Source organism: Tauraco erythrolophus, chromosome 10 (assembly GCF_009769465.1).
Source record: "Tauraco erythrolophus isolate bTauEry1 chromosome 10, bTauEry1.pri, whole genome shotgun sequence".
NCBI lineage: Eukaryota > Metazoa > Chordata > Aves > Musophagiformes > Musophagidae > Tauraco > Tauraco erythrolophus.
In genome coordinates this window covers 6127943-6148088 of record NC_141474.1, presented here as the reverse complement: position 1 = coordinate 6148088, position 20146 = coordinate 6127943, and the positions used below count along the sequence as shown (strand labels likewise).

The window sequence follows — 20146 nt, the reverse complement described above, 5'->3', positions numbered from 1 at the left end:
TTTTCTTTCCTTTTCTCCCACTCCTTTCCGATCTGTCTGTTTGGTTTTCTCCTTTTCCCCTGCATTTGGTTTTGGTTTTGTTTCATTCCCAGGCGTGGCGAAGAGCATGCATTGGAGAGGGGCAGGGCGGCGGCGGGGCTGGGGCGGCGGAGAGGGGGAGAGCCGAGAAGGGGCTGGGGTGGGTGAGAGGTGGTGGGGGGTCAGCTTCTAGCACTTGTCGTCTTCCTCGGTGTCGCTGAGCACGTCGATGCTGGCCCCGCACATCACGCCCTGCCCTGCCCCTCGCCTCCGCCGCCGGTAGTGCCCGTTGGGCATCTGCCAGCTGTGCCGCAGCGGCGGGGCCGAGCCGATGGTGTTGGAGCGGCCGAGGCTGGTGGCGACGGCCGCCTCGAAGGTGAGCGTCTCCTCCTCACCGCAGTCTGAAGCGTGCGAGTCGTCGTGCAGGGCCAGGTAGGGCTCCGAGATGTAACGCTGCGGGGTCGACTGGCGGCTCTGCTTCCCCACTGGGGAACTGGAAGACTCGGTCAGGCCAGCGGCGTTGGGCTCCAGGGTGGAGGAGAGGAGCGGGGAACCCCCTTCGCTCTCCTCGGCAGGCGGCGAGGCGTCCCCAGCATGCCGCAGCATGGAGGCGTAGGAGAGGAGGGGACGCGGCTTGGGGGGTACCGGCGGGAGCTGGCGGCGGCCTCGCCGGGGGGTGCTGGTGTCCGAGATGGAGGGGATGGAGCTTTCGCTCAGGGAGCCCGTTCCCTGCAATGCACCGAGACACGCTGGGGAATACAGGGGCGACGAGCAGCGCTGTGCACCCACTTTCCCCCAAGGAGCATCCTCCCTGCCAAGCCACGGGGCCCCGAGGAGTATCCTCCTGCTTGGATGAGGCCCCGCTGCATCCTCGCTCACCCCATCCCTGCCTCAGGGTCTGCTCCAGGGACAGGGATGTGTCTGCTGTCAAAGCAAAAAGCTTTCAATGGCCAAAAAAACAGCAGGACTCCCACAAACCCGCTGCGGGAAGAGCTAACAGCTCGATGGCTTCTGGTCTCTACAGGTGGCATCTCTGTGGGCTTCAAGCATGCTCAAAGCACTGGCATCTCCAGGCTTGCACAGCTGGGACGCCTCGAACTTGGAAGCGAGCAGAAACCACGGCGGCGAGAGGATCAGCATGGAGATCCACCCCTCTCCCCAAATGCTCTGCAGGGTGCCTAAGCAGCCCCAATCTGCCCAGCTCACAGGGGACACGGAGATGCCTCCGTAGGGAGGAGAGCTGGCACAGAGCTCCCAGAGTTGGGGCTTATCTTCCCACTTTTGGCAACGAGGTTTTTCTACGTCTCCCGTCATATTTAGGATGGGGATTTTGTCACCCACCTGCCTGTTGGGTGTCTGCGATCTGCCCTCGCTGGGTGACCGGGACTCACGCCGTCGCTCCGGCGACTCGTCCTGCGCCTGGGGACTCCTCTCCTCCGAGTTGCAGCGGGAGATGTCGGGGGACAGCAAGTGCTTGCGCTCTTTGGATCGGCCCCGCTCCCTGCCACCCGAGCGATGCCCGTCGGACCGGTGGCCTGCAGGACACCCTCATCAGTCCCCACCGTCCCCTCCCCAGGAGCAGGGGACGCTTGGCTGGGGTGGTGGGTTGGGTTTTTTTTGGCCTTGGCGTGGGATGGGGCTGCCTGCCCTCGCTCACCCGAGTCGGCGTTGAGGCGCCGGGCGGAAAGCTGGAGCGAGGAGTGGTAGCTGCGCCGGCGGGACTTGTAGGTGTTGTCACTACTGCGCTCCATGGAGAACTCATCCAGCCAGGAGCTGTTGGTGCGCTTGTCCCGGATGGTGGAGAATGATCGCCGCATCGAGCTGGTGTCTGTCACCACCTGCAAGCAACCCCGGCCGCCCGGGGAGGGGGTCAGTTCCAGGCAGGGGTGGGGGGGGACAGCGGGCAAGTAATTACCAGATCATCTGTTATCACTGGCACACCAGCCTCTGGGATGGGGAGATTTGGGGTGAGGGGGCAGCCAGCCTGAGTGCAGCCCCCTAGATAACCTCTGCACGAATCGGGGGTAGGAAGAAAGTGGGGTTTGGCTTTTGGGCTTGTGAACTCCCCTGGCAAGTGAAGCCAGTGGCGGCGATCCAGGCCAAGGTGCTGTGTGCCGGGGGGAGAGCGGCAGCACCCTGCCCCGGGTGCAGGGGCACAGGGGGTACCAGGCCATCGCCCCCCACGCTACCTCGGCACACTTCTGCAGCTGGAGAACAGGAGCAAGTGGGGCAAACAGACAGCAAAGAAGAAATCCTTGAGAGAGGGGGGATCCTCCAGTGCCCCTCGCTCCACCGTTGTTTTCCCAGATGCTGCCACTTTCCCAGACCCCTCCTGCTCCTCAGTTATTCCCACATCCCCGTCCCCTTCCCCTGCACTCATCCCCTCTCTCCCTGCTCATGCTGCTGTTTTATTGTCCCTCTCCTTTCCATGCTTCTCCTTTCTACCTGCTCCCCTCCTCCTAGCTCATGTTCTCACACATTTTGTGGGATCGTCAGCATCGCCTCCTTCTATATTCTCCTTTGCTTTATTCTGGCATCTTTTTGCCTCTGCAGCCTTGGGCCATTCTATCCATCTCCTCTCCTTGCACTGTACCCTCTCTGCTCCCATCCCCTCCTTCTGCTCATCTCCCCCGCTGCCAAACAGTCAATAAAGCCCGTGAGCTCCCTTGCTCTTCAACCCCCACCCAAGCGCCATGATGGGTCACACCAGCCCCGACACCAGGACCTCTATGAGAAAGCAGACCCAGAGATTTCACAGCGAAACTGGAGCCCACAAAAGCATCTGCGTCTCAGTGGAAGCTGAGTACAAGACAGAACAACAGAGAAACCAGGCAGACAAACGAGGAGGTGAGATGTGGCCTGGGCTCCTCTGGACAGACGGAGAAGCGTGTGCGTTAGGACAACGGGAAAGGAAGGAAAAAGCATTTCATCACCTGGGAGATCATCTGACAGACGGGCAGGGACTCCTCGAATCTCAGCCAGCACCCAGGCTGGAGGAAAGGAGGGGTGTCCCACTGCTGGGGGACCCTGCAACCTCCCAGCGTGGTCCTGCTCAACCGTGGACCACCCACATGAGCCAGGAGACCCATTCCCTTGGCCGCTCTCTGCTGCCGGCGTACCCCGCGTAGGGGAACGGCAGCTCTCCTACTTGTGCAGCACCCCAAAGATGGGGAGATGCTCTGATATCAGGGAAGCTGTGGGGCTCGTGGGACTTGCTCAGCACGGAGAGAAGCCCCAGTGTTACCTGGTAGGCTTTGCTGAGACCCGGCACCCAGGGGGGCTTTGCTTGGTTTTACCTGGGGATCCACAGTGAGACGAGGCATGGAGGAGGCCCTCCCAGAGACAGCGTGGTCCTGAGTGTTCACGGGAAGGTAGCTGCCACGGTTAGAGGGCTGCACTCTTTGAAACTCCCTAACCTCTGGCTCCTGGAAATAAACACACAGCCGAGCTCTTGGGATGGGGTTGGAGCAGGGCGACACGCTGCTTCCACCCCGGTTGCGGGGACAGCCCTGCTCGCTTGACCGAAGATGGAATTTAAGCGGGCCAAAAAAATGGGGTCTGAGATGTATCATCCAGCCTACTGCTGCCAAAAAATAATCTCCAATTCCCAGTCCGCTGCAGCTGAGCCCAGATGTGGTGCTGCAGCTGAGCCCAGTGGCAGATGCATCCCGCACCTCTGCAGTGGCAGCGGGAACCCTGCCTAGATCTGGGGACGCCCTGACAGCCCAGGCTTTAGCTCCCTCTCCTTTTGCCAGAAGAGGACAAAGGGAGGGGATTTTTCCCTCTCATTCTGCTTTTAAGCCTTCCTGGCTGCATCCCCGTTGAAAGCAAGCATGCCCACCGTGGCACCTTTGCGTTTGTGTTAATTCCCCATTTTCGGGAACTCTTTTGCACAGGACGTGGTGTCAAGGAGATGGGCAGGGAGTGACCCTGGAGATCTGCTAGAAGGTGACTTTAGGGGTTGGGGGGGAGCCTCATCTGCCACATCCCTGACAGCAGAATGGTGGCACAGCGGAGGTGGCCGGGGCAGGGGACGCCTGCCCGCATGGCACGCAGCTCACACAAGGCCCGGGGACACGGAGCGGGCTGGTGATGCACAGGGGTACAACACCATGTCCGATGAGCGTTGGGGTGGTGCGCAAACGCACACACACAGACACGGAGAGAGATGTATGTATATATAGACAGACACACAGACGGACACCGCTGCTGCCGGTCGGCGCGTGTGCCGGGCCGGAGGGGTGTGTTCCCGTTGGAGACAGTTTGACAGCTCAGTTTGGGGTCGGGGACACCAGCACTGACAACAAAATGGACATGAATCCGAAAACATCAGATACCATCACTCAGCACGGGGTAACCCACTGACATGAGCGCTCAGTGGAAAAAAAAGAGCAGCCTGTGAAGAGAAGGATATTTTACTGCAGGACGTCGTGCCCCACCCACGGCTCTTGCCCCAGAAACACTCGCCGCTGCCTGGCCCCATTAGCCAGGGCTGCTCCAGGGACGGCTGTGTCCCCAGCGTCCGGACAGAGGCGAGGGGCCAGAGCCCCAGCTGGAGGACGCTCAGGGATGTTTGTCCTCTGCTCAGATCCATGCCTGATCCAGCAGCTGCCCTCTCCCCCCTGGCAGCCCCGCACCTCCCCTCGCCCACCAGCATCCCAGCTGGGATGGCAGGTCAGCACCCGCCAGGCAATGCATGACTTTACCAGGGACTGGTGCTCCTGGAACTGCCCCTGGGCCGGATCCATGCAAGCCAGCTGGAAGATCTCCTGTGGCGAGAGCGGGCTTAGCGAGGGGAACCCACTCCGGCTGCTCCTGCAAAGACAGTCTAGTTTCAGGGAGGCAAGGAGGTTGCTGGGCATTGCCTTTCTAGCGGCTCAGAGCTGGGGAGCCCCCATGCTTGATAATATCCCCTCAAGGCTGTTGAGACCCCCAGGACAAACATCACGTTCCTTGGAGAGCTGAAGTGGTGCCCAGGCAGGAGAGGACACCAGTGCCCCAGGTCCTGAGCCAGCAGTGGGGACATCCCAAGTGCAGTGCCAGCAGCTCCCACCACCTGTTCCCACCAGCCAGGGTGCTGGGATTTCCCACCGGCCCTGCACCACCCAGGGACCCGCTGCTCAACTGCTCTTGAGGTTCAGGGCCATTCCAGACCCTCCTAGGCAACAGAGCTTGCCCTCCGTGCTGGGACTGTCCTGCAAGAAGAACATCCCCACAGGCACTTGGTCATCCCTCTCAGCCACCTCCACTGCTGTTGGTGATGCTGATGCACACCAGCTACCCGGGATCCTGCAAAAGCTTTGTGCTGGAAGCTTTCTGCCCCGGGCTGGGTTTTCCTACTCTCAGCAGCTCCTTAACCCTCTGTGCATCCCTGTGCCAGTTCCAGAGAACAAAACAAGGGCTGCAGGAACAGAAAAGTCACAGGACCACCTCCCTTCTTCTCAGGGCAATACTCACAGGCCTGAGAGGGTGTCTTGCTGGAGGTAAGGCAGAGCCTTCGCATTCGAGATGATTTCCTGCGGCAAGGAGGACGGCTCCATGCGCTGGAACATGGGGGCATTTTTCTGTATTGAAGAAAGGAAGAAGCTGAGCCTGTAGGAAATGCAGATAAACATCCAGTCCTTCACCAAGCAAGCCCCCGTTGCTTGGGAAGACGACGGCATGCTCACGTTCGCTGTCGGGGACCAAGGAGGCACATACGCATGCCTTGTGGTCACCAAACCCCAACCTGTACCACCAACTTCATCCCCCAGCTGCACCCCATGCATGTTTGGTTGGGGTGCAGTAGGGAGCAGCCAGGGTGCTCTGAACGTCCCTGTCCTGCCCACCCTGTGCCCTCGCTGAGCCTCACCTGCTCCTCCAGCTGCTGCCGCTGCTTCTTCGCTTTGCTCTGCTTGTAGTAATCCATGATCATCATGGCTGCATATATTTTGCCAACAGTCAGGTCAGAGGCTGAGAGCATAAGAGGGGACAGAGCGCGGATGCGGGTGCGTTAACAGAAACAGCAGGTCTGAAGGCACCGGCGTGGATCTTGGGAAGAGCCCTGCTGTGGGATACCCTGCTGACCCTCAAACTCTGCTCTGAAAGAGAGAGCGAGCTGAACACCCAGCCACTCCACATGAAGGTAAAACGGATGGAGATGGCTTGAAAGCATCCTCATGAACCACCTCACCCACCATCCTCATCACATTACCAGATGCAACAGAACAAGTGGTGCTCAGCCTCCTGCCCTGATATGCTCCAGAGACGATTTACAGGAGTCCCTGGGTTTGGCCGGAGTCGATCCCTGCAAACTGGGCGTTCTTCAAGAGGGTTCCCAAGTAGCCAGGCAGAGCAAGGCAGAAGCCAGCCTGTCGCAACACAAACCCTTTCCCCACTCCTCCCCCAGCTGGGGATGGGTCTGACCGGTCCCCACCTCCCTTTGGGAAAAAGTCGCTGCAGGTATGACGGGAACCTGGCAGTGATGGCAGCTCCCCCAGAGACTCACTTTTTGGCATGGGTACCAACAGGTCAAGCATCTTCTGGGACAGGTGAGGCCAAATGGTCAAGATCTCCTTTTGAAGTTCGGAGTCTAACTGCTGCCAATCTGCACCACCTTGAACAGCAGAGAGGGGGAAAAATGGCCCACGGACATCAAGACTTGGCACCAGGGTCCCACTAAAACCACTCCTTCCCCATCTTGAAGTGAAGTTCACAAGCGGTAACCAGCTCCCTGGGCTGGGAGGGCCACCTCGCATCAGCAAGCCCAGTCTTCTGCTCTCCCAGGGAAACTTTCCTACCATCCTTTCCATATGTGCCTCCGTCTCTCCATCCCCTGCCCTCCCACTCAAAGCTGCCATCTTCAAGCACTCCTTGGGTCCGTCTCTGCGGCTCCAATCCTACTCCAGCCCACACACACCTGCTGCTGCCCCACTTTCTCTTTTCTGGTGAGCGGATCATGTGCTGGTGAAAGAGCAGCTCCGCTTGGTTGAAATCCTTAAATACTCGGTGATGCTGCGCAAGGAGGAGAGGGGAGCTGGCGAGTATTTAAGGATTAAGTTGAAGGGGTCTGCTGAGTTTAGGAAGACCCAGGCTCAAAGGGTGCCATCAACACGTGTCAACTGCAGACACCCGAGCCCCGTGCAAATCGGCCGAGCTCTAGGAGACTCGGGTTCAAATCTCTGCTTGATCTAGAGGGGCTTGAAGCCGTTGTTTCAAGATGCAAGGAGCTGTCTGAGCACTGGGCTTTTGCTGGTATCTTGTCCTGGGTTGGGTTTTCTTCCAACAGCTGAGCCGTTCCCAGGGGATGTTTTATTGAAAATGGCATGTTTCTGCAGAAAGCTTTCGATCTGATGAATCAGAGCGTTTCCAGCAACAACAACAAAGCAGGTTTTCCTGCTCTGAACATTTTATCTTTCCTATGAGAGAGATTTCTGTTCCCCACAGCCTTGGGAAGCCAAGTAAATGTGATCTTTTCCCTCGTTGGGTTGGTTTTGTACATGGGGAGGAAAGGGAATTCTCTCTCTTCTCCGTTACACAGTGGACATCAAGCTGTTTCTGCTCTCTAGAAGCAGCTTCTAGTGGGGAACTGGCCACCTCTTCCCTAAAGAAATAGATTTTTTTATAGAAAGCAGCAGAAATTTGCCCGTTCAAGATAATAACTTCCATCCACATGCCAGGCTCTGGGGTAGCCGACCCCAAATTTGGCTGTGATGTCCTCAAAATGCCCAAAGGATGAAAGCTGGTCACTCTGAGGCCCTCCTAGCTCTGTCCCCTCTCTACCCCACCGACCTTACCTTTGGCAATTTTGATGTCCAAGGCTGTGCGTATCAGCGCCATCAAGGTGGAGGTAAAATGGACCGTCATGTCCTCGGCCACGGGCATGTTCATCAGCACCAGTCTCTGCGCAAGAGAGAGAAAAAAACAGCGGACGGAAAACAATATCGAAAAACACATCGACCAGGCTGGAGGAAAAGAAATTAAACATTAAACAAAAGGGAAAAATAAAAATAAAAAGCAACAAAGAGTGTCAAAACAGCACAGCCAAAAAGAAGGGCAAGGATCACCCCACCACCCCCGCCCCCGGCTCCTTCCACCCCAGGACACCGGCTCACTGCCTTCCAGGGCTCCTCCTGCACCCCAGGAACGGCCCCTGAGCCCCCCTCCCCCCGGCACCGGGGCTGCCACGGCACCTCCCGGCACTTTTGGGAAGACATGCCTGATCCGTCGGGGATACAGGCGTGAGGGGATGCTCGGGAAGGGGAGAGGGGGCTCAGGTTTCCGTTCCCAGGTGGTTTGGCTTCCCGGCTCTCAACCCTTCCCACCTGGGGCAGGGGAGAGGAGGGTCCCTAATCTCCAGGGACTTTGGATCGGCTGGATTCCTCTAGCATGCTACATCCTGGCGCTCCCTTTTTGCGTCTTTCAGAGATGAAGTTTGCCAGCACATGCACAGGGTCCAAATTATCCAAGGGTGGGGAAGGGAAGGAGAGGGTAGAAAAAGTGCAGAAGGAAAGAGAGAAGGGCAACCAAGGCAGGTTAGACACGCCATGCTCCTTCCCCATCCCGGGCAGGCGGGGTGCAAACCGAAGTGACCAGATCCACTTTCCAGAGAGTATATTTTGCTTTGTGAATACCTTGGGTCATCCCTTCCCTGCCCGTTCCTTTTCACCCAGCTTCTCATGTCCTCTCCCTGTCTCCAAGCCTCCTTTTTTCTTCTGGAAAAGCACGATGGAAGATGCACGTGCACACGGGAGCCAGGGAGGGCGGCAGCACTTTTGTGATCTCCCCTTCGCTTGCCCTGGACACTGCTGAAAGGGCTGCGGGCAGCAGCCCGGGGCCAAGACAAGCTTCGCTTTTCTCCAGACCGGGGCAACATGTTGTTCCATAGCTCCAGGTCTTGTCCCAGCAGCTGCTGCCCTCAGCAAAGCCATGGCAGCTTCCACCCCATGTCCTTCAGGGCTTCCTGCGCTCCTGCTCCATGCCTGTGCAGCCGGGAGCACGCCGAGCTGGCGGCCGAAGGAGATGCCTTTTGAAGGCATCTGGCTTTGCCTTGCATGAGCCATCCTCGGGATGGCTCGTTCCAACACGCCCAGCTCCTCCCGTGCTGCAGAGCTGCTCCTACGGGATATGTCCTTGCTGCCTACCGGCTTCCCATCTCCAGGGGCTTTAGCCCTGTTCCTGCACTGGCCAGGTCAAGGATGGCTCCAAGCCTCATGGACGAGCTTGCGTCATCGAGCTCCTGAGGACATCTCGCTCTCCTAACTGCACTACAGGGTCGCTCCTCACCTTCTCCAACCCTCCCGCTTCCATGCTATCACTGATCCTGCCCCTCCTCTTCCGCTGGGTTCTTCCACCCTGGAGCTTCCCAGGCTTGCAAGTGACCTCAGCAGCATCCCACACGTGGGCAGTGGAGACTGGCCAGCTTGGCCAGGGCTCTTCCGAGCACGCCAGGCTCCCCCGGAGCAAGCTAAACCCACGTTGGATGTCTCCCAACGCCTCCCCGGCTCCCCCCAGTCCCACCTCCCGCAGCTCCCTCCGGCCCCGGCTCCTGCTCGGCTCTAGCCCCCGTAGAAGGAAGGGTTGATCTACCTTATAGGCCACTTTGGAAGGACATCTCTTGCCGAGGCCTAGCGGTGGTGACATAAGAGTCAGCATTTCATACATCTCAGTGTAATGGATTCGGCCACTGCTCATGAAGGGGGAAGGGGAGGGAGGGAGATGCAGAGAGAGAGAGGAGGCGGCATTCCCAGAGAGCGGTAAAACGTACAAACGGGAGGGGGGAAAAAAAAGTACAGGAAAACAGGAGAGAAAAAAATAAACAAAACAACAAAAACAAAAAACAAACGGACAAACAGGAAAAGAATAGGAAACCCGTTAATCAAGGCAAATCGTACATGAGAGACTGTCCTGACGTGGATTTATAGCACTGCTCACACAGACCCAGGAATGCTGGCGGAAAGCATCTCACCCCTCTCCTCTGCTGCTGGCCTCGGGCACCTGCCTCGCTACCGGTCTGGGGGTCCTCCTCCACTCCCACCCCCCTTCCTAAAGCCCTCCAGCAGCCCCCAGACTTGCCCCACAGGTTCCAGGGCTGTGTGCGAGTGGTATAAATCAGATACACGGCACTCGAGCCATGGGTTATTCGGGATAACGGCGGTTTGCAACACGGCGCTCCGTGGCCTTCGTAGCGTCTTCCCTCCCAGGGACGGGGAGGACGGGGGGGACCTGGGTATGGCTTTGCGTGGCCACCTAACCCATAGCCAGAAGGCTGTGTATCCCCAGCTCGTAGGGTCTATGCAATTGGGAGGCAGCGTCTTGCATAGAAGGCAGTGGGCCAGGGTCACTTGTCAAAGGAAGATGCCCAGTTGCTTCCGTCTGGCTCTGCGGATGGGCCACTTTTCCCGCCATGCACCAGTGCAAAAAGGCATGCTGAATCGGCTGGAAAAAAAAAAACAAACCAAAAAAAAACAACACAAAAAAAACCAACCAAAAAACCAAAACCAGGAGGAAAAGTTGTACATGCCATGCTCCCGCCCTGGCTCTCTCCCACATGCGGCTGCAAGTTCCACCAGGTTGGAGTTTAAAGAGTCTCAGCAGAGGCAGCTGTTTGGGCCTTCCAACATCAGGGTTCGTTTGGGTTTCCCCAAGGGAGGCAGCTGGGACAGACCCCCGCCTTGAGCTCCTCTGCTCTCTAAGGCCCTGCAGCGAGGAACGCTGCCAGGAATGGGCCACCCACGGGCGCCTCGAGCCCTCTGCCAGGCTGAGATGTTCAGACCGTGCCTCCCTCTCTTTGCGCATCCAGGATGCCGCTCAAGCACATCTCCCAGGGATCCTGGGCTTTGGCTGCCTCTCCTTCCCCTGCACTGCCACGCTCAGGACGGTTAACGGGCAAGGGCAACCTCACACCAGCAAAGGCGTTGACCCGTACAGCTGGGCTGGGAGGATGCTGCTGGGAAGGAACCCATCTCAGCCGGGGTGGCCTGGGAGAGAGGCCACTGCCAAAAAAATAAGTGTTCCTTGCAGGATCCTGGCCAATTCTCTACCTGCGTGCTGAGAGCAGCGTGAAAAGGGGAGAAAGTGATAGCTCCTCTTCTCAGGGGGTACTGGCTGGTTTGGAAGCAGCCCTCTGAGTAAAGAGGTCCCCAGCAAGATAAGTCCTGACATTTCGGATGCGATCTAGGGATGGTGACAACCTGCAACGGGAGCTGTTTGGGGTGCAGGCACAGAACAGGCTGGGCACATCCTGGTTGAGACCTGACACGCTGGAAAGAGGATTGATAACCACACCGGAGAATATGAAGTGGGACGATCAAGACGAAATATCCAGGTCCAGGAGGCCGTTAAGCAGAGCCTTGGCAGAGCTGGATGTGTCGCCAACTTGAGATGTCTGAAGGGGAGAAGATGACTTCAAAATTTTTATGCACGAGCTTAGTGCAAAAAGGAAGCAAGACAGTGATCTGCCACCCACCCTTCCTGGCAGGGGGGATTTTAGCATACCCAGCACCCATCAGACACTGTTTTTTGTTCTGAGATTCTCTGCACTATGAAGAAGGAATGGGTTCCCATCACAGGAAGAGTTTGCATCAGTAACCAAGAAGGACCACATGAGAACAGTGCGGTTTTCACGGATGGGCTGCACACTTTGCTGCTTCTCAGAGCAAAGATCTTAAAGCATTTTGAGCAGCACAGCAGTACCCAGAAACCACATCCTTATGGAGTGAAGCTCAGGAAGGCACGTGGAATGACATCCATCTGAACAGGATGGCTCCCAAGAGCTGGTCATGCACAGGCACATCCTTGATGGGAGAGCTGACCATCTGCCCTGTGTCTGGATGGAGATGTGCCCTGTGGCTATGGCACAGGGTGGCCTATAAAACCACCAGGCACTAATGGCTCAGTCCTGGTGCTCCGGGAGAACCCTGTGAGTGATGGGGGGAGAAATCTGGAGGACATCTGTACTCCTGTGGTTAAGAAATAGGGACTGTGCCATACCAGGCTGTTGGGAACAGAGCACCAGAATAGCAAGTGATGTCAGAGTAGATTCAGGAACAGATGTCCACAGGGACATGAACATCTGTAGAGCATTTGCCTGACCCATGACCATCTCAAGGGCTACTTTTAGGGGGCAAAAGTGATGCCTTGGCTCCCTTTTGCATGACTGCTAGAAGTTGGGGAGGTGAAGAAAGACAGAGATATTAGCAAGGAGTGGAGAAGGCTGCTGGGATACAGTCCCAGCAAGATTTGGTTACAAGACCTGCTCTCCCCAGCACAAGGACAGAGCTTGCTGGACATCCATGAGAAGTCTTCCTGCGACAGTACCCCTTTGTTAGCCTACCTGCGGATGGCCTAGCGGGTATGCTTCCATACCGTGCTGCACCACTATGCCACATCCTGAACTTGGCCAAGAACCACCTCTTCCCAAGCAGCCTTGTCCACCACTCCATAAACATGTTGGTGTTTGTTTCGTTTTGGGATCTAGACAGTCGTGGCAAGACGCAACAACCACATGTGTTTTCTTCCTTCATCAGTTGCCTTTTGGGAATTGTTCCAGGGCAGTAGGAATCCCCGAAAGTCTCTCTTGTCCTTGAAACGCCCTGTGCGCAAAGAAGAAGAGACCAAGGTACACAAGGAAGGAACAAGGATGGTTTCCCTCACACAACAGCAGAAGCTGGTCTTGCTCTATCTGCCACCACGTCCCCTTGAGTTTCTCCACCTTCACTGCTCTGTCCATCCCACGGAGTCAGGAGAAAGCCTGGGCTACTGCAGAGCTCCCTCTTCCCAGGAAGCGTTACAGGTACCCTTCCGAGCATCAGGTGATCCAGTTTAGGAGAGCAGCATTTGCCAGTGAAGCCCTGATGTCAATCGAGAAAGACCAGAAATTTCTCCTGAAGGTGTCTTCTGTCCATGGGGGCCTGAGCAAGTGCCCTCAGCAAAGCTGCCGTCCTTTGCCAGGGATGCAACAGAGAAGCATGGGAAGGCTGCAAGGAGCCCCTCCTCAAGCAGATGAGCCATCTGAGATTCTTGTAAGAGATCTCCTATCTCTAACCACCTCTTCCTAAATGAGATGACCAGGTCTTGTCTTGCTTGCTCTGCTTCGCTTCTGGTGGTCTACTTCAAGATTTCAAACATGTGCATCATCCCCACGACCGGCTGTGGAGGGTGACAGACCTGCTCCAGGGATGCTGGCTGGAAGAAGTGTTTCCAATGGGGCAGGGAGAAGGAGGCAGCTACAACATGCCATGTCAAGGGACCCTCTTCCCCTGCAGTGCCAAGATCACAGGCTGAGGGCATCTGAGCTTCCCTCCCACATCTCCTCAGATGCCGTGAGGGATGCAGAGTGAGGAGACAGCTCTGTGGTTCATCATTTTGTGCCACGGGTGTCGTGGCACTTTGGAGAAGATGGCAGGTGTAGGATTTTGCTCAACTGTCACCCCAAAAATAAAATTTTAAAAAACTCATGCAAGTTGGAGAGACACAAGGAGGCCAAACCGCTGCCGTAGACTCATGGAGCTAGGAGCTCGGCTCAAGTAGAGGGATTAGAGCTGTTGAGCTCCAGAGATGTGCCCAGGTGCCACCTGCTCCCAGCACATCCAGCAAGTCAAAGGCAAGACTAGCAAGGGTCCTGCTCCCCAAGAGGCGGTCGTGTGTCCTCCGAGTGCCACGCTTGCAGAAGAGCCTGTTGGGCACTGCACGGTGTCCCCCAAAGTCAGGGGTCTCCCTGGCCTCCTCATCCTCCCCCCAGTCCTCACTCTCCAAAGCAACAGCCAAGTCCCCGCCATCCTCCTGCCTTTGCTCTCCCCTCTTCCCTCCCCAGGAGTAACCCATATCTGAACCCCTCAAAGAAACCTCCTGAGGAGACTCTGAGAAGCCAAGCAGGGACGGTGGCGTTTGGCCCGGTGCCCTTCAGGTGCTCTCCACGCCAACGGAGCCGGGGTGAGGGGCTGGCCGGGGGTGGGGGACACACAATTTATGGAAACCCACCCTGGCCCAACTCATACTCCCCCTCGAGGAGGCCAGCTGCTGGCTCTGGGAGGCCATGGACCTCTTTAAACTCGGAGGAAAGCAACGTCAGGGTTCCCTCGGGAGGCGCGGTGGCGGTGGAGCAGGGGTGGTGGTGGTGGTGGGGGGGTGGGGGGAAGGAGGGGTGGATGGTGCGTCCCGTGGCCAGGTTGTGGCGGAGGACTGGGAGGCAAACCTTGCACGCCACCCTGTAGGGGCAGTTCTCTCCTAGGCCCAGAGGAGGCGAGATCACCCGTACTAATTTGTACATATCCTTATACGAGATCCTGCCGCTGCAAAGGAAGCACAGGTGGGTTAATAGGACACTGAGAAGGTGGAGGGGAGGATGGAGAACTTAAGAACCCCACCCCGGGGGTGCACGGGTCTTCTCCTCCTGGCTCTGTCGGACCCAGAGAGGTGAAAGCTGTGAGCATCAACTACTGCCTTCTCCACTGAGTCAGCTCATACCTCATACTGACCCATCTCGACCCCGGAGGAGGATAGTTTTGGTGGTGAACACCACCCCATCGCTCTTTCTCATCATGCCCCTGGACACCTACGTCTGATGGGAGAGGGCTGGGACTTTAGAGGAGGTGAGACTGCAGCTTGGTTGGGTTCTAGCCACCACGAGCCCTTCAGATGGAGCTAGGTGCCATCACATCACCAGAGAGCCTGCCCTTGCACAATCAACTCTCTGGTCCTCACAAGCTCCCAAAGAGGTTGGCAGCTGAGTCACTTGTATCTCCAATATCTGGGGAACCTGAGACGGGGAGAGATAATGTGACCAGCTGGTGACCGGTGGCTCTGGCACTGGCACCTGGGTCTCTCGTGGGCCAGTCCTGTGCTCTGACCACCAGACCACGCTCTGCCAAGGGTACACATTATTAGAAGCAAGTCCTGCCATACACACACCCCTCCTTGCCCACAGAAGCACATCTCCCCAGGCCTGGGTGTGATCATGGCAGGATACGGCCTGTATCCTTCCTGCACTGGCCGGAATAAGGAAGCCGTCGAGGCGGAGAGCTGGCAGGAGAGGGCACGGGGGCCATCGGATGCTGAGCTCCCCACTCCACGCCAGAGCAGAGCCCTTCGGGAAGCAGGACCGTGTGGGGTGGAAGTGCTGAGGTGCAGCATGCTGCAGCCTCCTGGGCATCCTTGGACAAGCTTGGAGGGAAACCACACAAGGAGGCAAAGATCAGCGTTACCATCCTACCCAGCACCTTTGCCTCTGGTTTCTCCTTGCTCTTCTCCCATGCCCTCTCCATCACTGGCCAGAGATAACCCAACCACCTGGGCAAAACCCATCCCTGAGCCCCTCCCCAGGCATGGAGCAGTCTTCCTGCAAGACCTTCACGTGATGGTGTCGGTGTCAGGATGCAGAACTGCTGCCCCACTCAGGTGGTGGGACCCGTTTGGATGTACTCACCCGTTCCTCACCCAGCAGTGGGCGCCAGGACTGCCCCCACAGGCCCAGCACCACCAGCTCCTGTGCACCTCCCCTAACCACTGGCTATGTATCATGATGAGAGAGCACGGCTTGCTCAAGAATCAGAGAGGTGCATGACATCGATAGGACAGTTCAAGTGCTTTTCCAGTGACTGTCCTGCAGACCCAGGCCACCAACACGGGGGGGTGAGAGTTAATGAAGTGCCTGGTGTGAAGAAATCCTTCCCAAAAGCCACTGGCGAGAAGCCCCACACCAAGCAGCTGGGTGTTTCACTGCTCTCACCTCTTCTCCCTTCTCTGATTGTCCATCAGGACATCTACTCACCCATGCTGACCTCTCCCCCTTGCACAAGGCACAGTTGCCCACTAACAGGCAAACCCACCCACTCATGGGGGCTCTGCATAGCAGCAAGGGTGCTGGAGGAGGAACCTGGCCAGCACTGAGCTGCACAGGGCTGGACAGAAACAGTGGAGGAAACTATGCCAGGAGCTGATGGTATTAGGCATAAAAAATTATCTTGGCTGGAGCTGGTCTCTTGAGAAGTGGGACATGAGCAGTGGAGGTGAAGAGTCTCCAAAGGGAGCACGTGTAGCTGCCAAGGGCTCTTGAGCTAAGATGGCCCATGTTCCCCATCACAGGGGTGGGGGGTCATGGCTCAATAGAGGCTGCCCCTGGGCTGAGGGAGGGAGGAAGGCGCCACACGAGATGCCCTCATGGAGCTGGGAATGAGCGTAGGGCAAACATGCTCCCAGAGCTGCCAAGGGCTCCACGCTGCCCTAGGGTTGCCCCAGACAATGCTGGTGGGAGTGGTGGAGAGCAGCTCCTCTGCAGCAGCAGCGGGAGCAGAGCCAAAGCCTGGCCACCCAGGGTATATATAGAATCAAAGAACAGTTTGGGTTGGAAGGGACCCTAAACATCATCTAGTTCCACATGGCCGCTGTGAACCCACCCCATCGCTGAGGACAGGCTGCTGCCTGCGAGCGGGAGCACTGTTGGCCGGGGTCCTTGTGAGCAAAGGCGTGAGCACAGGAAACAAAGTCCTCCTGTCTCCGGAGGGGTGAGCGGGCTGGCCAGCACAGGAACACTATTCCCCAAGCCCATCAAACGCATTCCAAACTAGGTCCTCCACAGGTGACTTGGCAGGAGCCCCCAGTGACATGAGGGTCTCTCTCTCCCCATGGAGACATGCTCAGCCCTGCTCTGCTGGAGAGCTGTGGGTGCTGGGGACCAGGCGGTGGTACCTCAGGGCAGAGGTACCCAACTGGCACACGAGGACAGGGAAGGAGGCTGAGAGGGACCTGCCTGCTGGCCGGGGAGGAGGGGAAGATCAGGAACCTCCAGCACTCAGGATAAACACTGTGGCAAATTGTGAACATCACCCAAGACACTCGTGCCTGGTGGCATCGTAGGAACTGGCTGCTGCCCTTGTAACGACCGCAAGCGAGAGCAGCCCTTCCCTGACTGTCCCACGTATCACGGCCGGTTTCCAACAGCGGAACACAGAGGCACCTGCTTAGAACCAGCTCTGAGAGGCCACTTGGGAGAGAAGGAGCTGGCTACATACCACGCTGCTCGGTCATACTCTGCCCAGATCCGGACAAACTCATCTAGATGGTGAGGCCCAAGGATGGAGGAATCCCGAGTCAGGTATTCAAAATTGTCCATGATGACCGCCACAAACAGGTTGAGCATCTAAGTGAAAGGGAAAAAGGCGGAGAGAAAGGAAAGTGGAGGGAGAGGGAGCAGAGAAGGGAAGGGAGAGAGAGAAGGAAGGGTAATCATGGGAAGCTGGAAGACGACAGATGACCCTATGGTGGAGGTGCAAGCTGAGGGGTTGATAAAAGGGACCACCGAGGCTCTCAGTGGGGAGGAACTCACCAGGAAAGAGCAGAAGAAGATGAAGGAGACGAAGTAAACGTAGGCCAGGTCGGTGCCGCAGCGCTCATTCTCGTTCTGCCCCGATGTCGCCGTCGTGTCCGGCTCGCAGCCTTTGCCCTCCAAGCACGACAGCATGATCTCCTGCCATGCCTCTCCCGTGGCACTCCTGCGCCCAACGCAGCCATGCTCAGCAGCTCACGGTGGCACAGGACAGAGCCGCAGCAGGATGTTCCCGGGAGAAACCTCCCAAGAAGCTATGCAACCCCCTCCACGAATTAAGCATGTCCCCGGCGTGCAGAGGAATGAGGTGCTGGGTCAGCACCAACCAAGCTGGACCCACCTGAGTGCAGTCATGTCAGGGTGTAGCTACTGGCACGGGGGACCAAGTCCCCCGAGCCAGCCTGCCCAAAGAGCAAGGAGATAGCCATCCTTTTTGGGGCAGGGTGGAAAAAAACAGGAGTTCCTGTGCTCCTGTGGCCATGTGTTGCCCAGGTGCTCTCTAGCACCAAAAGTTGACCTCCACCAAACAGCCTGCAGTGAGAACCCGCCCAGCCCGGCTCCTGGCACGCCTGCACCCAAAAACACCACCAAAGGAGCTGAAAACACCACCAAAGGAGTTTCTTATGTTGCTCACCTGAAGAGGAGCATGAGGGAGCCCAGGAAGCTGCGGAAGTTGTTGTGGCGGTTAATGTGGCTTTCCTCATCTAGTTTGATATTGCCAAAAACCTACGGGAGGGAGAAAAAGGGCTCAGCTATTCAGGCAGGTGCTCGTTGGCCAGGGATGTTCATCATCCTCACCCCAGAGCAGCCAAGATCTTCCCTCTCTGCGCAATCCCCCATGGAAAAGCACCCCAGCAAGAGCACACTGAGGAGCCATTGGGAAGGAGACCCTCCTCTCCTCGGTGGCGACGGGCAGTGGGCGGCAAAGACTGCGAGAGGCTGAGCTGCCATGGAAAGAGAAGCACGGAGGACCTGGGATCAACCAAGCCTAACCTCTCCACATCCATCCCTCTGCTGTGCTACAGGCAGTTTTTGAGCACCACACGGCACCTGGTGGTCCTGAGTGCACTGGAGGCGCAGGGACGAGTCGCAGCACCCTGGGTGGGTGCTGGCTCACGCTCCTGGAAACTCCCAGGAGCTTTTTCCCTTGGCGGGGAAAGGGTCCGTGATGGTGGGGCTGGGCACAGCCGTGCTAGCAGGGTGGGGAAGGGCTCAGCCAGGGAGGGACAGACTGACTGCTAAGCCACGGCGGATGGCCGGACACAGGGGACTACTATCCCCAGGGCCAAAAGAGGCAACAAAGCCCCAAACGTGGGCAATATCCTACTAAAGACCCATGGCCAAGGCTGTGGTAGGACATAACAATCTTCGTAAAGTGCCTCAAAGAAGTAAAATGTGCCGTTATTCCTGTTAAATATTTATTCCATTTTCCGTGAACCTAAAAATACACTAACTGCAGAGTATTTTTTTTCCCTGCACGGGTTTTTTGGAATGTGTAATTGTAGAATATTTTCTGCCTCCAGCTATTTTGCTCAAATAACGCCCCCAGACTTTACTGCTCGGGGATTTGTTCACAATGGTGTTAAAAAAAAATAATTAAAATAAATCAAATACTACCACACAGCGGGGAGGGGTGGGGCTGAGTCAGATGGTGGTTGTTGAGCGCGGTGAACACCTGGAGCTGGTGCCGAGATGGGTAGGACAGAGCGGCCAAAACCAGCCACGCGACTCTCGAGGTGGGAGAGAGGAGGTGGAAGAGACTAAACACCGGCGCTGCCAGGCAGCCTGAGCGGGAGCCCACCACGCTGCCCCAAAAGCTGCCCCCCAAAAATCCGCCAGCACATGGTGGACAACGGCGGCGGGTACCGCGGCGGCTCGCTCATCGGGTGGCTCCGGATTCCCAGCGTTCGTTGTTGAAGATGCTTTGTCAGATCTTCAGCGTGGGATTTAGTCAGCGCAGAACCGAGCCAGCCCCGTGGCACGTGCAGAGCTGAGGGTTTCAGCTCACGCGCTTCTGATTTATCAGCTGGAGCCTGGAAAGCTCCATGTCTTCCCGTGCTCTGCAGACCTCCCACCCCTCTGGTAGGTCATTGCAGGAGCCCAGGCAGACCACGGGACTGTCCCGACGCAGAGGGACTAGGTGGATGCTGGGCTGCAGGGATCACAACCGTAATTCAGCCGGTCAATGGGAAAGGCAGAAGGCTGCTCACCAGGTCCCTCAGGCATGAACTCAATCTCTGGGGACTGCTAAGGGGTTGGAGATGGGATGTCACCTCTAAAATTAAAGTGCTTATGAAATGAAGGGGTGGTGATTTGAAAGCAGCTGCCGCACAGGATGCCCTGGTGATTCCCCAAGGCCACATCTCAGTGGGTACAAGCAGAGAAGGCAGCTGCGGAGCTTGACTGAACAAGCTTGTGGCAGCTCCCCCAGGGCATGCAGCTCTGCAGCTCCCAAACAAGCGTTCCACCCTCGGGACCTTCCCAGACACCGTGACCGAGTGAAGCAATGACAGGCAGGCACAAGGCTGCCTGATGTGCGTAATGCTGAGGACACGCTGCTCCAGCCTGTCTGTGCCAGAGGGATGCACACCAAGACGCCCGTGCTCACCTGCATCCCAATGATCGCATAGATGAAGAAGAGCATGGCGATCAAGAGGCAGACGTAGGGGAGGGCCTGCAAGAGAAGCAGATGAATCATCTCATTGAGCACAGGTCCAGCTCCAGAGGAGCACAAGAAGCACAGCGAGCTGGGAAGCTGTGCCCATCTGTCTCTCCTACAAGCCAACAAGTCAACAAGACCTTGGGAACAGCCCGCACTGGGGAGCA

At 57.2% G+C, this 20146-nt stretch overlaps 1 protein-coding gene across 1 annotated transcript in view; it reads right to left on the bottom strand.

Moving 5' to 3' along the window:
* Nucleotides 1-207: 207 nt before the first annotated feature.
* The window catches only part of CACNA1E (calcium voltage-gated channel subunit alpha1 E), a 107672-nt gene continuing 87733 nt past the window's right edge, over nt 208-20146 (bottom strand). Inside the window, 14 exon segments of the mRNA XM_086617853.1 lie at nt 208-747; nt 1360-1553; nt 1676-1856; nt 3315-3443; nt 4725-4833; nt 5476-5582; nt 5870-5970; nt 6506-6613; nt 7794-7899; nt 14192-14288; nt 17007-17134; nt 17321-17486; nt 17955-18046; nt 19929-19994. Of these exon segments, the coding sequence (XP_086473979.1) occupies nt 208-747; nt 1360-1553; nt 1676-1856; nt 3315-3443; nt 4725-4833; nt 5476-5582; nt 5870-5970; nt 6506-6613; nt 7794-7899; nt 14192-14288; nt 17007-17134; nt 17321-17486; nt 17955-18046; nt 19929-19994 (2124 nt within the window).